Here is a 23570-nt window from a genome sequence, read left to right as displayed (position 1 = left end):
CGAGCTGTCAAAACCATCTCAGAAAAGAGTGAGTCGCAGTATTAGGTGGGAAATTGGTCATTTTTGTTATGCTGCAACTCTCCAGTGGGACATCAGAGATTGTACACAAATTGTTCCAGCTGTTCCACAGCTGCTCTAAATTAACAGCATTGATCACTACCAAAATTATTTTTTATGTTTCACAATGCGATAAATCCATTTGGATTATTCTGAGAAAATGGACATTTATTTTATCCTGTTATCCTGAACATGCTCAAGAAAGAACTCTGAAGACAATGAATGGCGTGAGACGATCAAACGTTTATAAATTTGCCCTTTATCTGGTTTTGGAAACTATTAACCACCACTCTAAAATGTAAAAACAACAAAACAATGCCATATGTTTAATAACATTAAGTTCAAATTGATGTTCTGCATGAGGGTGGTCCAGCTTTTGTACAAAGGTTTTGTGACTTTCAGCTTCTAATAAGCATAAAAAAGGCACACACAAAAAGCCACAGAAAAAGCTCAACAAATGCTCATGAGTTACTCCTTTGACGTGGAGGTCTCCAGTGAGCCCGTCTGCAAAGTACCATGTGCTGATTCTCTTCTTTGTTATATTCATGGGTGAGTTACACGCTGCCACCATCCAACCTACAATAGCACTACGGCGGAGCAAACTACCGCCTGGTGGAAATGTAGCATTCGAGTGCAAAATTGCCCTTCAGCTTTTTTCCACTCATCCTAAAAGTCCTTTGCCGTTTTCCCCTACCTTCTCTCCTAGCAAGAACGCAGGCCATGTTTTACTCTGCTGGAAAAAAAAACCCCATGAAATCAGGGGTGATCACAGTCTCTCAAATTATAGCCTTCCCCATTACCTCCCCGTCACACGACGCAGTCTCGCTGCTCCAACGGGAGAAACTCATCGGAACAGGTGGAGCTGTGGACCATATCCCATTAGCGCGCCTTCCAAAGGCCCGTTCCTGGAGGAGTAAATCCTGCTCTTCATGCACCGCAGGCACAGGCTACTGTATCGAGAGTCAAATATAGGCCGCAACCTGCCCTCTCTGGCTGAATCCGGCCAGTGAATGATGAACATACAGATCACCAATTCAATTACTTTTGATAAAACACACAACTTCCAATTTGCAGTTCGCTGCGAAACGTTCCGAGAAACAGTCCTTTGCAATACAAGTCAGCGGCAGAAAAAAAGCACCGCGGGCATGACGAGCCTGTCGTGGATGCATGTGAAGGGCGGACGAGCGTCGGACTCCGACTGGCTCGGCTCTTTGCCCCCGGCTTTATGACTCGTCCCACATGGCAACACATAATGGCAACACTCGTCCCAACATTTTGTTGGGACGAGGGTTGCAGAAAAATGAAAAAACTCAGTGGAGAAATGTTGACATAATGAATCGATGGAAACAGGAGGTCCTCGGTTTACAACAGACTTTCGTTCCTACGGTGACGACGTAGACAGACTCTTTCTTTTAAGCATTCAGATTTCAAATTCGTCCTCCAAAGGCCACTGCTAGCCCTCGATGTCCGCATTTTCTGTCCTCTGTTTGGTTGGTCAGAGCCAGCCAACTTGCAAAACTAGGAAAGCATGTCTGTAGTATTCTGCACACATTATTACGGTCAATAATCAGCATTGCTGGTGGAGAGTACGATGTACAGTGCCCTCCAAAGGTATTAAGCGTATATCACCATTTTATCAACAATGAACTTCAGCAAATTGATCCCATGATGTGGCCTATGGTCTTGAATGTTGTCATCAAACTGGATCTCCCAGTAATTAGCCATTAGGCTCCACTTTCTGTCACAATGTGTCTCATTTCAGTCTGACCTCATGCACGGGGTCAAAATCCACAATGAGCTGCTGCAATTACAAAAGTTCATTGCTTGAGAGAAAAACCTGGTGGGCAAACACGTTAGCCTACATACCATGAGCACGACAACACTCTTACCCTCAGTTGTGTATCATTAATTCCAATTTGTCTTTCGATTGGAATGTAATAAATAACTTGTTTTCATTATCTTGACAGTTTTGCTAATGGAAGAATGTATCGTACATATGCAAATCGTGTCCACATGATTATTTTTGCCATTGAATAACTGTTCTTTAGTAGGTATATTATACAAATTAGAATGTTGGAAAAACAACCTGATGGAGCGCTCCACATTACTCCCCTGGCTGCCGTCGGCAATTATTTTCCTCATTTAATGATGAACACACCTCTAATTTTGAATATTTAGACCACTTTTGCTGTTTGGAATTACAGCAGGCTTTTTTTATGTTTATTTGTGTTGACTGGAAATTGCAGATGTGTATACATCACCAATTATGTATTTTGATGTCGTCAAGCTGGCATTAATTAACGGGGTATAGCCAACCTGTGCTTTTTTTTTTTTTCCTCTTAAGTGTGTATCCCTTTTATGCCGGAACAGTTTTATACAACATATATTTTACAACATATGAATAAGTAAGTATGTTAAAATTGGGAGTTTCTTTTCAATCACCCTGTATATGCCTATTGTAAATAATCACAATTGTGAACTATGTAGTGAAAAGTGTATGACTTTCTTTCTTTTATGAACCTTTTCACAAGATTCTGTGTTCGCTTATGATTTACTGTTAAAAGTGGGCCTCTAAATAAGCAATGAAAACATTGTATTTATATTATAGATTTTTAACAAGTACCTCCAATGGCCGACAGAAATCCGCAAAATCTGCCTTCTTCAAATAAGAACGACACGAGTCTATTGTCTCAGCGCATTGAATCGATTGCAACTGGACTGGTTCTGGTTGTCTTAAGACTATTAATCCAAAGCATTACCCAAGAGAATACAAAAGAGCAAAAGTAGCACATGAGTACCCAGTACCCAATTCTAGTTCAAGCTGTCAGGTAGCCATTTGTGGTGTTTTATTTAAATAAAATACTTTGCTGTAAAACGGAAATGTCATGTCCAGGGTTCAATTGCTCCGTCGCTCTTTACCAAACACACGCTGGACTCCAAATAAATCCTGATGACTGTCATTTGCCCAGCATAGTGTGGGCAGACTGCAGCATAAAGTCATGCAACGTTCACCATGTAGCGCTGTTCACACCCACCTTGTGCAATAAATCGTGTACTTTAAAAAATATATATAATAATAATAACAACAGACCACAATGAGAAAGACGATGCTATCTGTAGAATGAGAAAAGCAAAACAGAAGTGAACAAGCCAGTCAGTCTCACTTTAGCCTCCATTTTAATTTCAAAAGCGGGTCAAACATTGATATTCAGGCCAAATTCCCTCTTCCAATCAAAGTCAGCAAAGGTTCTTTAATTGGATGTCATTAAGGCAGTGACTCCGGACCAGTGTACCGTGGCACATTAGTGTGCTGAGAGAAACCATCAGGTGTGCCTTGGGAAGTTCCTCAGTCTTACTACAGCCCCAATTCCAATGAAGTTGGGACGTTGTGCTAAACATAAATAAAAACTGAATAGAATGATTTTCAAATCATGTTCAACTTATATTTCATTGAATACACAACAAAGACGAGATATTTAATGTTCAAACTGATCAACTTTATTGTTTTTAGCAAATAATCATTAACTTGGAATTTTATGGCTGCAACGCGTTCCAAAAAAGCTGGGACAGGGTCATGTTTACCACTGTGCTGCATCACCTTTTCTTTTAACAACATTCAATAAACGTTTGACAGGCCTGGACTGCGTGCGGGCCAGTCTAGTACCCGCCCTCTTTCACTACAAAGCCACTGTTGTAACACGTGCAGAATGTGGTTTGGCATCGTCCTGCTGAAATAAGTAGGGGCGAAAAAGAAAAAGACGTTGCTTGGATGGCAGCATGTTTCTCCAAAACCTGTATGTATCTTTCAGCATTAATGGTGCCTTCACTGATGTGTTAGTTACCCATGCCATTGGCACTAACGCAGCCCCATACCATCACAGATGGTGGCTTTTGAACTTTGCATCCATAACAGTCCGGCTAAAAACAATAAAGTTAATCAGTTTGAACATTAAATATCTTCTCTTTATAGTGTATTCAATTAAATACCGGTTGAACATGATTGACAAATCATTACATTGTTTTATTTAGGTTTAACACAACGTCCCAACTTCACTGGAATTGGGGTTGTAAATTGGTCAGAAGATTATTTAATAACTACAACTGATTTTTTACTTTTGGTGACATTTTTGTTTGCTTTGAAATGGAATGCTAGCCAATCAGGACGCGACCAGAAACTGAGCATTTGTAAAACATGTCTGAAAAGTCACAATAGAAGATGATAAGGACTAGAGTTTGCCACTGGTAATTAGTTACCAGAAAGGCTAACAGGTTAGCCTAGCTTCTTCTATTTCTTCTTCTACTACTATTTCTTCTTTGTATTGTCCCGCAGTCATTATGCTGCATCCTACCGGTCAGTCCTGGTACTACAACAGACATCTTGTTTGCGGGAGGGAACTCAAGACTGTCAGTGGCTATGTGGTTAAGTGTGTGGACTGCTGTGTTGGTGAACTTAGATACAACAGACACTATAAGAACAGTAAGCACACATTACCATTTTTTCTTTGTCGTCTGTGGAGTCTCTCACGTCGAAAAAATAAAAATAGAATAAATACAAATAAAAAAATCAGTTAAAAATGGTAAATATCATGACGCATGTACACCAGTTTGCCGGCACTCTGCCTTTACTGTAGGACTTTTCGAGCATTGTGGCACGTATATGTAAACATTATATTTGCGTGTGTGTACATGTGTGCCCCCCCCCCCCGTCGCTAATAGACTTGTTTAGTCACAGATCTGTGAGACAGGTGGCCCTGCTGGCCTCCAGTGTGTGCTCAGTCCAAGTGCTCTCCTGGGCGAGGAGCTGTCGCTTCCACTTACACCAGGGAACCATTCCTCTGGCCCCTTTTTCTTCCACCGCAACTAACTTCGCCCTGCTTTTCCAGAGCGTGCCACTTTTTTGCGACGTTTCTCATATTCCCGAGTCAACCTCCTCTTTCTCGTCGAAAAAAAACAAAAACAAAAAAGCATGGTGTGCGTGAAAATACCCACAACAAACATCACGTGGGAGTGGACTGCAGCAACATTTATTTAAAAAAAATAATAATAATCAAAAGACAGTTTAGTCCGGTGCGAGGCGCGCACACACAAACGCACAAAGTGGTACAATACAGAATACGTCCATATTGGTGGACCTTTTTGTGTCATTGTCTGCACTGCAAGTGCTGTCTCAGCAGAGCGCGGGTTATGTGTGACAACTGAACCGTGCGCGGGTGGTGCAGGGGAAGAAAATGTCATTTTTGCTCCGCGTCAACATGTCACCAATAGGGAAAAATAGTCCACCGATGCACACGCTCAGAACACTTACTGTAGGCTATCAATTATGCAGTTTGAAAAGGGGAGGGGAGAGGCATCTGAGTGAGACAGCTTACTTGATTTAACGCCACAATATGTGCTAATTTGACCAAAGAAGCTACAAATTCACGTTGCTGGTACACTCGGCGCAAATAAGGAGAACAGAATCTCTGTCATTGCTATCGCAACCTCACATCGCCTTCTTTAGTACTCGATAATATTAGTTGCAAGCGTGATGTGTTAGCACTGCATGGAAATGTGTGATCGAACATTGTTGCAAGATGCGACGTTATAACGCGGCGGCATGGTGGAGCCAGTGGTTAGTTCTGGGTTTGAATCTGGGCTGAGGCCGTCCTGCTCGGAGTTTGCGTGTTTTCCCTCACGGTACGACTCCGTTATCCTCCCACATTGCAAAAACATGTACCCAATCCTCGAATTGGGATTTGAATGGCCGTAGAAAAGCGATCATCGATTGAGAATTTTCAGACTTGAATCAGCATCTTAGAATATTCTATTTCTTACTTTATTCTGACAAAAGCAGCAACTGCTGCCAAACCACATTTACCTCAAAAAAATACCAAATATTTCACGATGTTCAGCCTTTAAGGCAGACGTCATTTTGACTTACCACGCATGCACAGTGCATGCATGATTATGAATTATTATTTTATTAAAAAAGCAATTTGACAGCTTAACTTTTAACTACAATTTACCTGGCCCAGCCATCAGTTTTATGCTCTATATGCAGTGTGTATGTATATATAAACAATGCAAAAAACTACACATAAACATCAAACACGCATTCATACATGCTCGTTGTTGCAGGTAGCCTATGATCTTCAGTCCAATATTTTCTAAGAGTTAAGCTTGAGGAAAGTAATAGCACATCCACGTTGGATGCATTGCACATTTTGGTGTTCATTTGTTGTTGTTCCATGCATCAGTCGCATTAGAGAACGTCAGCTCCTTAGCATTCACACGATGAGACACAAAATAGTCTTCGGTAAAAGTGCAGCTTCATATTTTTCAAATACTATCAAAACAATGCTGATTACAGCATGCTGCTCTTCTATTCCAACCATCCCATTCATCAAAGCATTGTTTCGGTGCTTGTCTGAGGTTCTGGGCGCACCTGCGAGGCCTGTAAGTGCTTCTTCTCTAAGCCACTATGCTGTGAATGGAGAGATAAGGCTGATTGAAATATGCTCAGCTTTGGAAAGCTGGAAGGGAATTTCATGCGGTGGAATTACATTCAAGAAGCGTGACGTGACGTGCATACGGACCACGAGCGCCATCAGTGGGCTTGGACCGCTCTGGTCAAATGGTTGCAAAGCACACTGGCGCCACCTTGTGGTATACAGCAGCAATTGCAGTCATTTTAGGGCCTGTTGTTATTAATTAAAATGAAAAAAAGAATGTATTGTGGTAATACATCACTGCATAATATACACATGGATTAAAATTTATAAACGGTTTGTCCTGCAGCCTGTTCCCATTTTCATTCTGGCAATTTTCCACATGCTATCAAATCATGCCCCGTGTCTTTTTAAAGACTCCAATTATCATTTTATCTGCGGCCATTTGAGCTGCATCAAATATTGCTGACCTAGCATGTTTGCTCGAAATGGACACCTTACTATCAGGCACAATAGGACCATGCGGTTTCTCCCAACCAGTGACAAAAGATATTGATGATAAAAATACAATGAAAGTGTACATTTAATTGTGCATTCATCCATTTGAATGCACAATTAAATGTACATTTTCCAAGCGCTTTTAGTCACTGGGGTCACAGGTGAGCGAGAGCCTGTCCCAGCTGACACTGGAAGAGGCGGGTACATCCTGGAATTGTCACCAGCCAATCACAGCTGTACAAATCTCAATTACAATGAAGTTGGGACATTGTGTAACAAGTAAAAATACAACGATTTGCAAATCCTTTTCAACTATTATTCATTATTATTACACAGACAAGATATTTATTATGCAAAATGACACACTATTGTTTTTTTTTTCTCTAATATTCACTCATGCCTGCAACACAAGGAAAAACAAGCTGGGACAAGGAGATGTTTACCACTTTGTTAAATCACCTTTTGAACTTCATAATGCGCCTGCACACATTTTCAATGGGAGACAAGTCTGGACTGCTATCAGGCCAGTCTAGAAGTCGCACTCTTTTACTACGAAGCCACGCTGTTGTAACACGTGCAAATGTGCTTGGCATTGTCTTGCAGAAATAAACTGGGACGTCCCTGACGTTGCTTGGATGGCAGCATATGTTGCTCCAAAACCTGTATGTACCTTTCAGCATTAATGGGGCCTTCACAGATGAGCAAGTTATCCATGCCACGGGCACGAACACACCCCCATTCCATCACATATGCTGGCTTCTGAACTTTGCGCCGATAACGATCCGGCTGGTCCTTTTCCTGGTCCCCGGGGGACACGACATCCATGATTTCCAAAATCTATTTTCCACTTTGCGTTAGTCCATCTTAGAAGAGCTCAGGCCCAGAGAGGTTTCTGGGTGTTGTTGATATATGGCTTTCACTGTGTATGGTAGTTTTAACTTTTGTAATGTGAAAATGATGGCCAATCAGGAAGCGACCTGACGCCCGTGATGTTGACAAGACATTGGAGCATTAGTTGTGTTGAGTGTTTGTATAAGATGTCTCCCAAGTCATTCACCACAGCAAAATGACGAGGACAGTTTGCAAATGCTAGCTAATGATAAGCTAACAGCTAGCCTAGCTTCTATGGATGCCACCATGCTTCATGTGTGCGGTCGCTCACATTTAAAAACTAAAAAGTAAAGTTAAAAATCAGTATGTGTATCCCGCTTTCGTTCTTCCGTGGTGCTAACTTTGCTAATTAAGGTATTCCGATGAGCTGCCGGAACCCAGGGGACAAAGAAATGTGTTGTGATCAAAATCAGTTTTTCTTTTCCAAAAATATGTCCTAATGCTGATTGTCCCCGACATCCTCTTTTGCGTTCGCCCGGGGATCTGAGGCTGATGCTTCGCAGCATCTGCGCTGGGCTCCTGTGGGTTGCAGTCCGACAGCTTGTCTCCACCGCGGCTTGGTAATGAGAGAGCCTGTGTTCATTCTGTCTACAAGCGTCAGACGCTGTTGGCTTTTGGAGCTCGCACACGCTGCGGTTTTCTTTTAGCTCGGTTTGACGCAGATAGCGGCCAACAAAAGTAACAACATTCAGACACCTATTTGTGAAGTTGGACGTTATGCCGAGCTGATTTTGAGGGGTCTATTGTGTAAAAATAAGTTATATTTCTTGTTTCGGCATGGCATTAGGCGAGCAATAATGTTCCAGTGTTGACTGTTGTGTGTCCCACCCAAAAATAAATCATGTGTCAGCACTTGCGGATTAGGAGTGCTGCTTCAGCTTCGCATCACGCTTGCACATCCCAGCAGTGACCAGAACCATGCAGAGAAACTGTTCCACAGAACATCCGCCCAGCATATGCAGTGATGCAATCAAACACCTAAAATAGCTTACATTTCATAACTTTACTGGTTTTGTTACAAATATATAGGAAGTTGTTTTACAGTGGAAAACCACAGCACAAATGCAGAACGCAGGCCTACGTAATCAGGCGAAGGGGCAGCAGTGCATGTGGCAACTATACATGAACTAAATACTGCACTATATACTGTATAAGCAGGTGTAAATGCCAGTGTATATGAATCTGTAGATAATATAATATATATATATATATATGTGGAAGTGAATGCGGCAGCAATAGTCAGCAGCATTGTATTTGTCAAAAACAGATATTAATACACAGAAAACTATACTATACCGTGTACTATAGCTGCATATTGGAATGCAGAACAAAACAATTCTTTATCAATTTATGGACCAGTAGACCAATATATAGACTGCGATTTCCAACAGCTTCTCAGAATGTCACCATCGAGGGTTATTATTCCCCCACCATCTCATAAAACAAAACACATTGTTCTCCCCACTGGGTGGAATGTCGCTGACAAATCATTTAAAGTTGCTTGGCTGCGGTGAGAAAGACATTTATGATCTTTGCCTAATGGGCGGCAGATCGCAACCTGCTCCACATTTTGCATTTGGACAGAGAAAGTGAAGTGTTGACTTTCAGCCTTAAATCAAGGGGTTTCACAAAAATATGGCATTTACCATTTAGGATTTTTTTGTTTTGAAGGATACATCCATTTATCCATTTTCTAGAGCGCTTGCCTCGTTAGGTGACTGCGGGCGAAAGGCAGACAACACCCCGGACTGGCCGCCGGTCGATCGCAAAGCCAAACGATTCACAAAAAAAAAAAAAAAAAAAAATGGCGTCTCAGAATAAAATCCGCAGCAGGTGACGATACTGGCGAGCAGAAGGATGAGCAGGTGAATACTGTATTATAAGGTCAGCATTATGGCTGGATTTAAACTATATTCTTCAAGTGACCTAATTCCAATGTTTTGCGCTCAAGGGGCACAACTGCGTCATCGCAGCAAAACAGAGGGAAAATGGATTTGAATATCTTTAATTGAGACTCAAAGATATCTTATTCATATCGATTCATCGCAACATTTAGGCCGGACCAAAGGAAAAATTAACAGAGGTCAAGCCACAGGTCTCTCGTTTTTGCTTTACAATCTGATTCATTTTGGTTCGAATGAACATACATTACATCAAAGTAATAGTGAGTTTGTTCTCTTAGATACATGTTCATGGTAGTTCGTAGATCTACTGAAATTTTCACAAAAAGTATCCAAAGCATTTAAACGGGCCCTCTTTTTTTTTATTGTTTATTGAAACCACACCTGTATTGATAGTTTAATAATGGACACATTATCAACATGTTCATTTTGATGCACAGAAGGGGCATCTCGCGGTATTAATCGTGTTATTCTTGTAAACCTGACGGGGGTTTTTTGTTTTTTTTAATATGCAGAGTTACATGCTGATTCAAAGTAAGACGACTTGAAATTGGCCGTAGGTGTGAATGTGAGTGCAACTGGTTGTCTGTTTCTATGTGCCCTGCGATCGGCTGGCGGCCGGTTCGGGGTGTACCCCGCCTCTCGGCCGCAGTCAGCTGGGATAGGCTCCAGCACGCCCGCGACCTGCTTGAGGAGATGCGTGACGGAAAATGGATGAATGGAAGTACCTGATAGTTCAATCTGAGTTCACCAACAATAACCATTTTCTTTTTTGGAGCGATCCCTTTGCGTCATTGAGTCCTTCATGCATCAAAGCCTTTTTGCATTCCAAAGGGGGCGCTGACTTTGGCTCTGTGTCAAAGCCTTTAGCTTACGTAACAGCTAGAAAAGGCAGGTGAGGCTGGGGGAGACCACCTCATCCACACGCAGCATCAGCACCGGGGCACCCCAAGGTTGTGTCCTCTCTCCACTGCTCTTCTCTCTCTCTGGACCTGAAGTGGGCGATCAACAACCCCGTCCTCAAAAAGGCCCAGCAGAGGATGTACTTCCTGCGGCTTCTGAGAAAGCACGGCCTGCCACAGGAGCTGCTGAGGCAGTTCTACACAGCGGTCATCGAATCAGTCCTGTGTTCTTCCATCACAGTCTGGTTTGGTGCTGCTACAAAAAAAAGGACAAACTCCGACTGCAACGGACAAGTAAAACTGCTGAAAAGATTGTCTGTACCCCCCTACCCACCCTTGAGGACTTGCACGCTGCCAGAACTAAGACAAGAGGGTGCAAAATCCTCTCGGACCCTCCACGTCCCGGTCACCAGCTCTTTTCTTCAGGTAGGCGCTACCAATCAATGCAAACTAGAACTAGCAGACATTCCAACAGCTTCTTCCCTCTTGCAATCAACTTCTTAAACAATTAACCTTCAATTCCATTGCAACATGCTGCCAATTTTTTTATCTTGAGTTTGTTGTCACATTTCTGTCGGGCCAATTACTGTTACATTACTCGTGCACTCACTTTAGTAGTCAGTAGTAGTAGTAGTAGTATCTGCCCCAAATGCACACTGACTGAGGAGTATCTGCAACATTTGCACAATCGACATTGTCCCAGATTATCGCGCTACTCGTCACTTTAAACCGCATACACTCCTTGAAGTCTCGGCGCCCTTTGCACCGGACTATCGCTACATTAGTCATTCAAACTGCTCTAAGTGCTAGAGGACTCTGCATCTTTTTGCACAATTGTCACAAAAAAAAATAATTACAGAGAATTACATCCATATCTAATTGAATTGAAACCTAAATAATCAAAATCTGATCAAATCATTTGGCTCTTAATGCCCAGCATTAAAATTGCCATTGTCACAAAAACTGCATTTTATGTTGAAAAGATTAAAGTGGGGAACCATGCACAAAAAAAAAAAAAAAAAAAAAAAAAAAAAAAGAATTTGAGAAGGGGGCCAAAATACTTTTTCACGTCACTGTAGCTCCATCCAAATGCACTGTATCAACAAACATTAAGCGACTAAACTGCACTTGAAATGCATGCAAATCGGGAGAATTGCGGCAAAATATTAATAATTAGTAGAGAAGGGCCTCCCCTGATGTGCGTGATGCCTCGCAGCTTTCACAGCAAGACTGCCTTCATAATGATTTATGTGGTTTGTTAATGTTTACGTGCGCGGATTTACATATTTATTAAAAAAAAAAAAAAAAAAAAAAAAAAAAAAAAGGATATGCCTGGTGGCCATACTTGGATTTGTTAGTACGAATGCGTGCTTAATTGTTCATATGGAACAAGCTGTACAAGAATTAGGTCAAATGTAATGAGGTAAAAGTGCTTGTTATGACTTCTCTGCTGTTTACTGCAGTGACATTCTCAGTGTGTCTTCAAAACAAAGCGAAGATTTTCTATTGTCACAAACTATTTTGCACATTTCCTCACATAGTGGCTGTCCCTCAAATACAGTAGACCCCCCCGCCCACCATGAGGACTGCGGATCAAATGCTTTTTACCTCGCAGCCTGGATTTTAATATTGTCACAGTTGAGGCCTGTCCGACGTCATCTGGAAGACTGTTCCTAGATTTTAACTTATCATCAAGGAGTCCGATTTTCACTCTTCACAGCAGGACGCGGTCCCTAACCTCCACCAATAATAGTGAGAGAGTTTGGCTGTTTTACTCCACTAAGACTTTATTAGATCTTGCCAAATGGAACAGCAACAGGTCTGTTTTATATGACATAATGGAACCTTTTGTGAACCTTTTTTTTTTTTTAGTAGCTATAACGTAAGAGTGACAGTGTCTGCATCTGCACAGCACAGCGCTCAGCGGCTGGTGGCTTTCCCCCCCCCCCCAAAACTTGTTCAGAGAGAGAACAAAAAAATGGTTTTGCACTCCTTGAGAAAAACTGACGTGAAAATATTTGACTTACACAGTCGACAGTCAGGGCACGCGGAAAGATAGGGCGGGTCGCGTCATGGTGGGCATCCGGCGTCAAACCTGTGCCAAACAAATAATGCCATTGACTCGTTGTGGGGACCCGTGACACGCCAAGTATTCAAGTGAAACAAAAGTGTGTGCGTTTTCGGGGCCGACCCTGGGGAGACGCCACACTTAACACATTCTTAGAAATGATTTTTTTTTTTTTTCTAACAATTGATGGATCATATTCTTATTTATGATCCAAACATCTTCGACCTAATGGCTAATTTCACCCAATAGTGAGTGTGCACCTGTCAAGCTGCAGGGGCGTTCACAGTACCTCGGAAATTTGAGGAACTTGAGTTGCCTGACCAGAACAAACAAGGAGTCCCAATTTAGCCGAGTAGCTGTAAAGGAAAGACACACGACACTTGTTTTTAACATCCACGTCAACAGCATAAAACCAATATCCAACAAAGTTAAGCTCGATTTTCGAATACTTCTTTGCTGAAAGTGGGTGAAACGCATTTCGCAGCAAACATACCAATCCGAAGCCGTCCGAGTGCTATGATTGAAAACATTGATTTGGGCTTCTAAAACGACTCGGAGACGCATTAAAGCTCGTGTGGCGGAGCACTTCTGACGCGGGTCAACACGTACAAATCGAAAACGTTTCCGTGGCGTCACAGACCAGCGAGTGTTTGTCGGAGCTCACCTGACGACGAAATCAGAGTGCTTAGGAGGACACATTTATGCACGCAACGCTGGTCGTGATCTCCGACACAAAGATGATTTCAGAAGCTAACGTAACCCCTCGCACGGCCTTGAGCACTTCAGGCAAGCCGATTCAAATAGTTGCGTTGCCGTCAAAATTGCCTTGTAGCCTCGCTTTGGGTCGAACAAAGCAAACCGACATTAGTGGGATCAAGAAATTCCAGAACATCTATCGCGTCAACACACCTGCACGTGGCGCATTGGAGAAGTGCTGTAAGTATGGCCGATTCAATGACACTCCGGAATTTGAAACACGCCAAAGAAACGCAATATGCCCTCGATACACTGCGCCTAATTACTTGTATACGTTTAAGAGTCGCATTTTAAGTACGAGGCTGATGCTTGTAAAACTCCACCCACGTTTTATCACTCTATGAGTTGCTATTTTCAACGGTAGGTCTGGGAATTCCAATTGTCCAAAAAAATCACAAGAACGCAACACAAGGCCACCTTCACAAGTTTTCACGAAAAGCAATTGAGTGAAATGAGTCACACACTCAACCAAAAAAATACATGCAAGGCTAGTTTACATATTCATAAGTAACACGAGGAAATTATCATTATTATGAGTTCCCAAAATATATGCATCGTTTTCTTTTAGTCTAGGGTCTATTTGGGTACAATTTATTAAACTTTCAGATACAATACATTTTAGTTGTCATTATTAAGTACAGTTTTTTATTTTACAATATTTTACACAGTTAACGTTCAAACTGCATACGTAACAGTCACTTACAATATCAAGTACATGTGCGCTTTTTCTGAATAAAGTAGAAGTTTGGTAGTGGTGGCCGGTGGGGCTGCAGGCACAGAATGGCAGCCACGCTTGGCCCAGGCCAGCTGTGGCTTCCCACCGCCAGGCGAGCAATTGTAAAGCGGCTTTGAGTTCTTTGAAAAGCGTTATATAAGAGTACCTGTGATGCATTAATGTTAATGGAATGTGATATTTTTTTTTCAATATAAGTTAATAAAAGAGGAAGCTTTTGTGTGCAGAGCTTTTTTTTTTTTTTTTAAGTTGTCCCAAGTCAGTCTTGTTGCTTTTTTTCCCTCTCTTATCATTTGTATTTCTACTTGAGCACGGAGAGTGAGTGCATTTGTCACCTTTGAAAATAGTATATACATACAGTACAATAGACAAGACATTTTGTTTTAACAAATGATATAATCAATAGATATTTGTTCCATATCAGCATGTGTATTGATGGTGGCTGTGTGTATTTTCTCCATATTCAGACCTCTTGACATGTCGATGAGCCTCTTAACTCCGCTAACGGTCACGCAGTGTTACTGATTGCAAAGCGAGTAAATAAATAACGATTCGAGTACACCGTGACCACACTTTAGAGTAAAAGCCTGATTTAAAGTTTGGGCGTCAAAAAAAAACCCCCCAAAAAAACGTTGCTGACACGACATGACTCAATTCTTGTGAACGGGTTGCATGCGCAATCTACTGAGGAGTAGATCTCGCGCCCCACCAAGACATTGCGCAATCTGTTCACCCGCTTAGTAAACCGCTTAGTTCACCATTTTCTATGCCTTGCAAATTTCAGCTGGTTTTGAGGGGGCGATCCTGTCTCGTGAAAAGTGGCCACTGTTTCCCTCTCCCCTCTTTACTGCTCGGGCTATACGGACTTGAATTACGACAACAACTGGGGGCGGAACTAGGGAGTTAAGACGAGGCACGTGGGTTGTACTTAAGGAAGTGGGAGCTCCCCGACGAAATAAAAAAGGCAAGCACCGATTCACTCGTGTACATCTGTGTGGCGCATTCAACATCTTCATGCTATGTGTCACAGGAGCATAATGTCAGGAGTCGAAAGGATAGGGACCAAGGAATTCTGGAGGGCCGTGGCTGCAGAATTCCTGGCCACGCTCCTATTCGTGTTTCTCGGATTGGGCTCCACCCTCAATTGGTATGAGGCGAATCCAAATCCTGTGCCACCTCCAAGTCCGGGAGATCCTCCTCAGGCGGACCACAGGGTCCTCATTTCGCTTTGCTTCGGCTTAACCATTGCCACCATGGTGCAATGCTTTGGCCACATAAGCGGCGGGCACATCAACCCAGCTGTGACTCTGGCAATGCTCGTGACCAAGAAAGTGAGCATAGTAAAGGGGGCGTTCTATGTGGTGGCCCAGCTTGTGGGCGGCATCGCAGGTTCCGGACTCCTGTACCTCATCACACCTGACAAACGAAGGGGGACGTTGGGCGTCTGCACGGTGAGGACTCGTGCTTTAACATGCTGTATTTCTCTTTCCTTTGGAATAAAACCCCAAATCTTCGTGTTTGCTCAGGTGCATCCGGATATCAACCAGGGGCTCGGCCTACTGGTGGAGCTGCTCTTAACGTTCCAGCTGGTCTTCACCATTTTTGCCACGTGCGACTCCAAACGGACTGACCTCGGCGGATCTGCTTCCTTTGCCATCGGTGTGTCCATAACAATTGGTCACTTATTTGGGGTGAGTATTTCCCATCCAATAGTTATTCACTCGCCTGGCTTCCGTGAAGGCGGCGTGGGTTCAGTTCCCACGAAGGCGCAAGGAAGAAAGCAGCCCGGCTTAAGCTTGCCAAAACTGTTTGACAACGAAAACTGTGTAACCCGAGGTAATTTCTCTTTTCAAAAAACTTCTTAAACCAAACTGTTTGTAAACCGGGTCGTTCTTAAACCAAGGTTCCACTGTATATCATTGATTTATACAAATACGATACATGTCAACACGAACAAAGCCTAAACGTCCAATATTGTCATCTTTGGTGACATCTTGTGTTATAAAAGGACATTGTAGACATGTAAAGTTCCGAAAGGGCTTTTTAAGTCCATTCGCCGAAGTGCTACGACCCGTTTTGCCAAATGCGGAAGTAAGTTGCGTATATGCAAGATTTGCAAGACTTTAATATATAACACCGACACTGAATGGGAGGACCGAGTAGCTTCGGCGGGAGCTGGGATGATGTCTGAGTAAATGGTGAATAATGGAATTGTGGGACAGGAGTGTGAGTTTTATAGGTTGGGAATGAAAGGAGACTCAAGGAGTCCTAATACCATGTCTGTGACATGCTTTTGTTCAAATATCCCAGGGATAAAGAATTGTAGCACACTTGTCACACCACATCCCACTTCATATAATGCTGGGCCAACGATCTCAGATGGAGACTGGACTCCAAAAGGCTCATGAAGATCCTTGGGTACCAATGGGAAGAAAGAGGACATAACTCGGGAACACCTGTGATGGTACGCATTCCAAAGAACGAGCCGCCTCGTCTTCGGAACGCCTGATGGAGATTGCTGGAGGGCCCGGGCGCACTGCGTGTCCTGGGCACTGGTCATGGGTGGGATCTTCTGGCATTTAGCTGCATGGTCCACACAGCCAAAGGCCGCTCTTGGTGCACCTTCTGCCTGACCTTTTTGATGTCTGGTCATTTATGTGATATTGATCTGCCGTTCTATCCACCCCGTGTCTGGTAATGGATTCAAAATGAACTTTGAGCCAATCGCAGGATGAACTCCTCTCTCCGAGGTGTGACACCTTGCAGCCCTGTGTGCTGAATCACACCCACGTGCACATCTTCAGTGGTGGTTGTCAGCGCGTGGCAACGTACCTCTGGGAGTACCCTGTAGAAACCCTGTAGAGAAAACAAGAGCACAGGGGAATAGTAGATGTTCGCATCCACTGAATTGCTCCAGTGAATTTCCCCTTTGTGTGATGTGACTTCCAGCATTATTTGGACTATGTTTTGTACTGAATGTCTTGCAGATCCCTTACACTGGAGCCAACATGAATCCTGCTCGTTCCTTCGGTCCTGCACTCATCACACTGAGCTTTGATCAGCACTGGGTAAGAGAGCTTGACGATGTCCGAGAGTCTGCGACATTCCCTTCCTTCCATTCCTCCTCCAGCTCATGAACGAGATTACCCTTAACAAGGTTTACTAGACCATTACCTTTGTCTACATTGGTCGGTTGGCTGTGTGACATTTCCAGCGCATAGTCGGGAGCTTTTAAATTGGTCATAAATCCAAATGGTGGTTGGTGACAACTATCGACTGTTTTGTTTTTCCCTTTACCTAATTTGAGCTAAAAAAATTACTCCGAGCGCTCTCACCGATGTGTTCGGAAAACAGCCGTGGCTGAAAATCCTGAGTGTTAAACCTGTTCGCTATTTACGCTCGACTTCCTTACGCGCATGTAGTCAGCACATGAGTTCATCCGATCCACGCACTCCAGCCTATTGGGCAGCAACTTGTTGGAGTTACCAGAGAAGTTAGCCTAGCATTTTTTTCCATTTCTTCTTCCACTACTACTTCCCTTCTTTTTTTGTATTTTCTGGTTTGTGTTGTTATTGTGACAAATATCTTTGTGTGTGTGTGTGTGTGTGTGTGTGTGGTGTGTGCTGTTTTTGCCATCTCGAGTACATCCAAACATGGAAGAGCATTATGCATACGCAGTGATGCATTTCATCATGTGTGGGATCTCTCACATACTTTCGAAAAAATGGTTAAGATGTCAAAAATTAGGTATGTGCATCTCGCTGTAGGTGTACTGGATCGGGCCCATCCTGGGTGCCATCATGGCGGGACTCCTGTATGACTTCCTGTTCTGCCCGGACTGCTGCAAACCCAGTCCGGGGCAGGTGATTCCCAAGGCCCAAACGGGCACCTACAAGGAGGTGGACAAGGATGGCCCGGACTCCATGCAGCTGGTCAAGAAGAAGAAGAGGACCGAGAGAAAAGACCCGCCGCCGACGAGAGAAGTGCTGTCCACTGTCTGACGAGCACGTGCGCCGGAAATGGACAGCAACGTGTAAGAGAGAACGACAACAGATTTGCCTTTCGTCTTCAGTCCCCTACCCTGCACCTCCGATGCTTTCAGCTAATTCATCCTTGAATGCGTTTTGAGTCCAACAGGCTTTGTGCACTGAGCAATTTAGATTACGTGTTCCCACATAGCTTTGCTCGCTGCAGAAAAGACAGTCTGCAGTACAAGCGAGTGTGGAAGCTCCACCAATTACGTAGGGTCGTTGATCGAGCGAGGAAGAAAATGTGGCCTTGTTCCCAAATTTTGGGATTTGTGTCACATTAGTCCATGCAAAGTGCATGTCATGTATAAGCGTATTACTGCACAATTAATATAAGGTGACTGACTGCTCTCTATTTTCAGTGCATAGGTGTATGCACTCATGGAAAACGCACTCTTTGTAAAAATGTTCATTTTTATTTTTTTATTTTTTGTTGTGTATTCACTGAATAATTGCAGTGCATGCCCTGGAAGACTATATGGTTGTAATAAATTATCTGCACTGGTTTACTAGTTTTAGTACATCTAATATAAGATGAACGATCTGATCTGGAATTGGTGCTATGACAATTTTATGTAAGATATGATAATAAAGTTGATTTCCAAAATATGGACCCCACATGGATGATTGTGAAAACGAAATGATATTTATATGAATTAAAATGTCAAACAGTGAGGGATGGAGCGTTCCACAGGGTAGCACTGTATCCCAACCCTTTATTTGGTGGCGCACAAGACAAGTTGATGAGCTCAACCGTTTTAAAAGTCTTCAATGTGAACAACAGCATCGCTTAGTGGTCTCCTGTGTAAAGGAAAGGCTCCCGTCAAGTGTTTCTCTCCAGGGGAGGGCAGCCACGAGCCTTGAATGTGCACCTTCCTTCCGTTGCTCACGTGCGTATGCTGTTGTAGTGTACACATGCAAACCACGTGGCTGGTGCTACACTTGGACATTGGTCAATGTAAACTATAAGCTGCAGGCACGCTGCTTGCATCCCCCCCCCCCCCCCCCCCCCCCCCCCCCCCCCGCTTGAGGCCAAAACCTTTTAGTCATCATTCTTGCCCTTGCCTATGAGGATATATGCAACGTTTCATGCACCTTATGTGGCAAATTATGGGAAATAAGCCTTGTTATGTGCAGCTCTTAAAGTATACAGCGTAGTTTTAGGTGTGAGAGGGGGCACTATTGGATGAAAATCAGGTTTTGGTGGCGGTATAATATTGTAAATAAGCCAAGTGGTACATGTGGTGAACATATCCCATGCATGTATGCATATTGTAAAAAGTGGGACGACAGTGGCAATAGCGCCAATCAAGCAATATTGATTCGAAGGAATTAAAAAGGAAATTCAATCATTTGGATGATAATATTATACATGTAATGAAGTAAAAGTGAAAGAACATCCTGGAAGTATGGTAAATCAACCTGTGGTGGCTTCGTGCACGCACCATTCACCTGAAGTCTGGACGCAGAAGGGGGGGGGACATCTGCTCTGGGGGGACTTTCCAGCCGTCTCCAATAACGCCACAAAAAGTCAATAGCTATGTTGCTCATCCTTTTTTTTTCTTTGGAAAAACAATCAGAAAAACATGAGCAAGACTGAGTAGCCCCATATAAGTCATTGTGGTGACAAAATTATCATTTACGCGAAACAGAACTGCTCCCCCGAAATTGAGTAATTTCATCATGCAAGCATGGTGCTTCTTTAAACACTTCGAAAGGTCTTAACACAGGATGTATAGGGCCCACACTGTCGTATTGGTTTTAGCTACTTTAGAGTCAGAATCTTGATTGCCATTGCACCCTTATGCGTGTGTATTAATTGCTTTTTGAATTGCAATATTCTTCGAATTTGCATTAGCAACGTGCAAAAACTTTCTCAACGCATGCATCCTCTACAGTCGAGTACACACTGACTTCTTCGCACTTGAAACATTTGCATTGCAATTCCCAGTGCGGTGCAGAAAGGGCAAAAGATAAAACACACACCTTTAAGATCATTAGCAATTAATATTTGGCGATACATAGAGGAAAAACAGCGTTAAACACTCGCTCAATAATTCATACTATAAACAAGAAAGTCTCCCACTTCCTTAATAATTTAGACGTAAGCTAATGTTGATTTATTCAGGAAGGCCTCCGCCACAAGCGCTGCCTGGAGTGCCCACATTTGAATTAAAGTAGGACAGTAGCAGGCGAGTCTGTAATAACATTTGTATAATTTTATTATTGCTCGCGGCCCAGTTCATTTCCTCCTCCAGTAGCTGCGTGAAATTGTTTGATTCTGCAAAGTGCCTTGAGTGTGGCGCTCTGGGCTCGCAGGGAGGTGCAGGAACAGGAAGACGGGCGACCGTTCTGATGCCGTCACAGGCACACAGATAAATAACTTTGCCTTTGCCAGGCTTTGTTATACTGGCTCACTTAATAATTCACGCTGTCTTGAGAATATGATTGATTTTCTCACTCACCCTCTCACTCGTGATGAATATTGGAGGGACCGCCTTCGAGAGGACTTGGACGTGTAATGATAAGTCATTCATTACACCATCGCATCATATACATTCGAGCGTTTGTCAAAATGGCAGCGCAGTGCAGCGCATGATTGTTATTGGGGGGCGGGGGACGCAATGGTGCTCACGATATCGCGATACCGAGAGTCACGCCGTTACGATTACGAAGACGTTTTGGGACCACACTGAAAAGAAATAGTTACAGTCTGTATTTTCGAGATGCAAAATTTCGAGGAAAAAAATAAATAATCATCATATTAGAGATAAAAGTCATAGTATTGTAAGAAAAAAGAAAACCTTTATGAGAATAAAGTTGCATATTTTTCAGAAAAACGTTTTATAATTTTGGGATGAAAAGTTGTCTGTTTTTGTATTTAAGTCGGAATTGATCCGAATAAAGTTTTATTTTTTCAAGAAAAACATTTTATACTTTCAAGATAAAATGTCTATTTTCGAGCTTTAAGTTATCATTTTACGATCATGAAGTTGCATTTTTTTAAGAAAAACATTTTGCACTTTCAAGATAAAAAGTTCTTTTTGAGATTTAAATGGTCATTTTACAAGAACAAAGCTGCAAAATGTTGGAAAAAGTTCAACATTTTACACCTAAAAGTCACAGTATTACAAGAAAAAAAGTTGGATATTTTAAAGAAAAATGTTGAAAAGATTCGTCTTATTTTTTTAGATTTATGTGGTCATTTTACAAGAATCAAGTTGTATTTTTTTCAAGACAAATGTGGATGGATGGATGGATGGATGGACTGGAACAGGAAGGGGCCATATCCCCCCCAAAAAATAAAATTGGATACTGGGCACTTAGACCTGCAGTGTACGTTCAGCATATGTTTATATGCCAAAGAGTGATTGCTACGGCAACAATCAATTCTCGGCGCACACACCTGGGACCCTGGTGTTTTTGACACAGGAAGCCAGGTTTGCAAGTGCTGATTGGTTTCCTCGGGGCTTCCAACTTCCCGCCCTCGCACATTCCCACCCCGCTCCCCGTTCGCCCCTCCTGCAATTCCTTTATGCACAGCAACGCAAAGTGCAGTTTGATGAAACACATTTGTTTGACTTAACTCTCGCCTCGCCAGAGCGCCCGCATCTCCGAGGCGTCTCGCCGGCCCGACAGCAAACGGGGCTAATGAGAGGATGTATGTGCAAGTGTGCCACTTGACCGCGGGAGCTGTGTTCCATTTGGGTTTTTGGTCTGTGTCTGCGTTATTAGGGAAATCTTTATTATTGTTGTTGCCTTCAAGTGGGGAGCGTATAACAGGATTACATTTTATTGGAGCCTCCCAGCAAGCAGCCCCCTCCTCCTGTCTCGTTTCCCCTCACGACTCTGTCCACTGTTGGGGTTGAAAGGGCGGGATGCTCGTCAATCGCCGTCCATCCATTTTCTGTTGCGCTTATCCTCGTTAGGGTCACAGTTGAACTCAGTCCAGAATGAATATTTATCTCATAACACGACCCGAAACAGACATTATCAAACGTACTCATGTGCGCGCATTGCTCCAGACACGTTTCGCTCTGATCAACCAATCGGAGGATGGGAAAATGCTGATGTCGTCGGGGGGCTAGCTGGCCGGCCCTCTGAGGTGAATTTGAAGTCTGAGTCTTTGCTAATATAGTTGAAGTCAATATCGTTGAAATAAAAGTACAGCGGACTGTATGGCAAATATTCCTTTTAATACTAAGGTCTACTTTGGCCATCACATACTGCGCTGCCAGAACAGTCTCTACCACTTCTACCAGTTTTATATCCCGGTCTATGGTTATCATCACAACACTTTGGCATCAAACAGGTGCATTCAACCTTACTGCCGCCGCCATGTGCACGCATTTGCACGGATTTTGAGCCAGCTGCCGTGTGAACTGGGCCTGCTGCACGAGCTTTGACAACACACACGCGCTGGCACACACACCAGCGTTTGCGTGAGCAAAGACGCGACCAAAGGTGGCCCCAGGTTGTTTACCTGCCAAATGAATAATCGTACAAAAAGTGCACCATCTGCCGTGTACCTGTGTCACTTCCATTGTTTAGTTTAGGCTCGGCTAAAGCGGAGTACACACATACCGCTAATCAGGACGATTTTGATCGTTGTTCCCACTCTTGCCTTCAAAGGCCCCATTATAGGACGTCTCCAAAAGATTATCCTTAGCCCGCGCTTCCCAACCTCGATTGAGCCAAGGCAACATTGTATTCATTTATTGAGCCAGCTAGCTAGTTACTTCCTTTCATGAAAGTCGAGAGTACAATAGAAAAGGACGTTACGCAAGTTCGTGAAAACGTTTGGATCAGTGCTTTTTAGGATTGCAAATGAGCTGTGAGAATATAATAAGAATATAACAGTCTGATCCCAGCTTCAACTCAAAAGTATTGTAGGTTGTTCGTCACCATGTTCACCAGTGATTAAATCAACAACACAAAAAGGACCAAAAAAATACTTAATGCATTTAATTGTTCTGCCCATCAGGATATGTTGCTGACATAGATAGATAAACAACAATAGATTATTTGTAGTAAATAAATACAGTGTTGCCTTTCCAATCACAGGGCACATATGAACAAACACCCATTTGCGCACACATTCACACCTACGGGCAATTTAGAGTCTTCAATCAACCTTCAATGCATGTTTTTGGAATGCGGGTGGAAACCGGAGCGCCCGGAGACAAGCCACGCAGGCACGGGGAGAACATGCAAACTCCACACACACGCGCGGCCGGGATTGGAACCCCGGTCCTCAGAACTGCGAGGCAGATGTGCTAACCAGTCGGTCACCGTGCCGCCAACTAAA

The 23570-nt window shown here is 43.1% G+C and overlaps 1 protein-coding gene and 1 long non-coding RNA gene across 8 annotated transcripts in view; one reads left to right on the top strand and one right to left on the bottom strand.

Moving 5' to 3' along the window:
- Positions 1-13541, bottom strand: part of LOC133489289 (uncharacterized) — a 78083-nt gene extending 64542 nt beyond the window's left edge. For all 3 annotated transcript variants that reach the window (XR_009791858.1, XR_009791859.1, XR_009791857.1), the window contains exons 1-3: positions 13410-13541; positions 13035-13101; positions 12705-12772 (exon numbers count right to left, since the gene is read on the bottom strand). This is a non-coding gene — a long non-coding RNA (uncharacterized LOC133489289). The remainder of the gene's footprint in view (positions 1-12704; positions 12773-13034; positions 13102-13409) is intronic.
- aqp4 (aquaporin 4) lies at positions 10458-18871 on the top strand. Of its 5 annotated transcripts, XM_061798219.1 has the most exons (6): positions 13543-13681; positions 15019-15198; positions 15265-15685; positions 15761-15925; positions 17222-17302; positions 18002-18871. In XM_061798219.1, exons 3-6 carry the CDS (start codon positions 15272-15274, stop codon positions 18233-18235), a joined length of 894 nt encoding a protein of 297 aa, XP_061654203.1. In that variant the 5' UTR covers positions 13543-13681; positions 15019-15198; positions 15265-15271; the 3' UTR covers positions 18236-18871. The 5 variants fall into 5 exon arrangements, with proteins under 5 accessions (XP_061654205.1, XP_061654202.1, XP_061654203.1 ...); XM_061798221.1 differs by lacking the exons at positions 13543-13681; positions 15019-15198 and adding an exon at positions 10458-11103; XM_061798218.1 differs by lacking the exon at positions 13543-13681 and adding an exon at positions 10458-11103 and having other exon boundaries at positions 15019-15685.
- Positions 18872-23570: the final 4699 nt, after the last annotated feature.

The sequence above is a fragment of the Phyllopteryx taeniolatus genome, chromosome 14 (assembly GCF_024500385.1).
Source record: "Phyllopteryx taeniolatus isolate TA_2022b chromosome 14, UOR_Ptae_1.2, whole genome shotgun sequence".
NCBI lineage: Eukaryota > Metazoa > Chordata > Actinopteri > Syngnathiformes > Syngnathidae > Phyllopteryx > Phyllopteryx taeniolatus.
The sequence above is the reverse complement of the archived record's forward strand: the minus strand, read 5'-3'. Positions and strand labels throughout refer to the sequence as shown.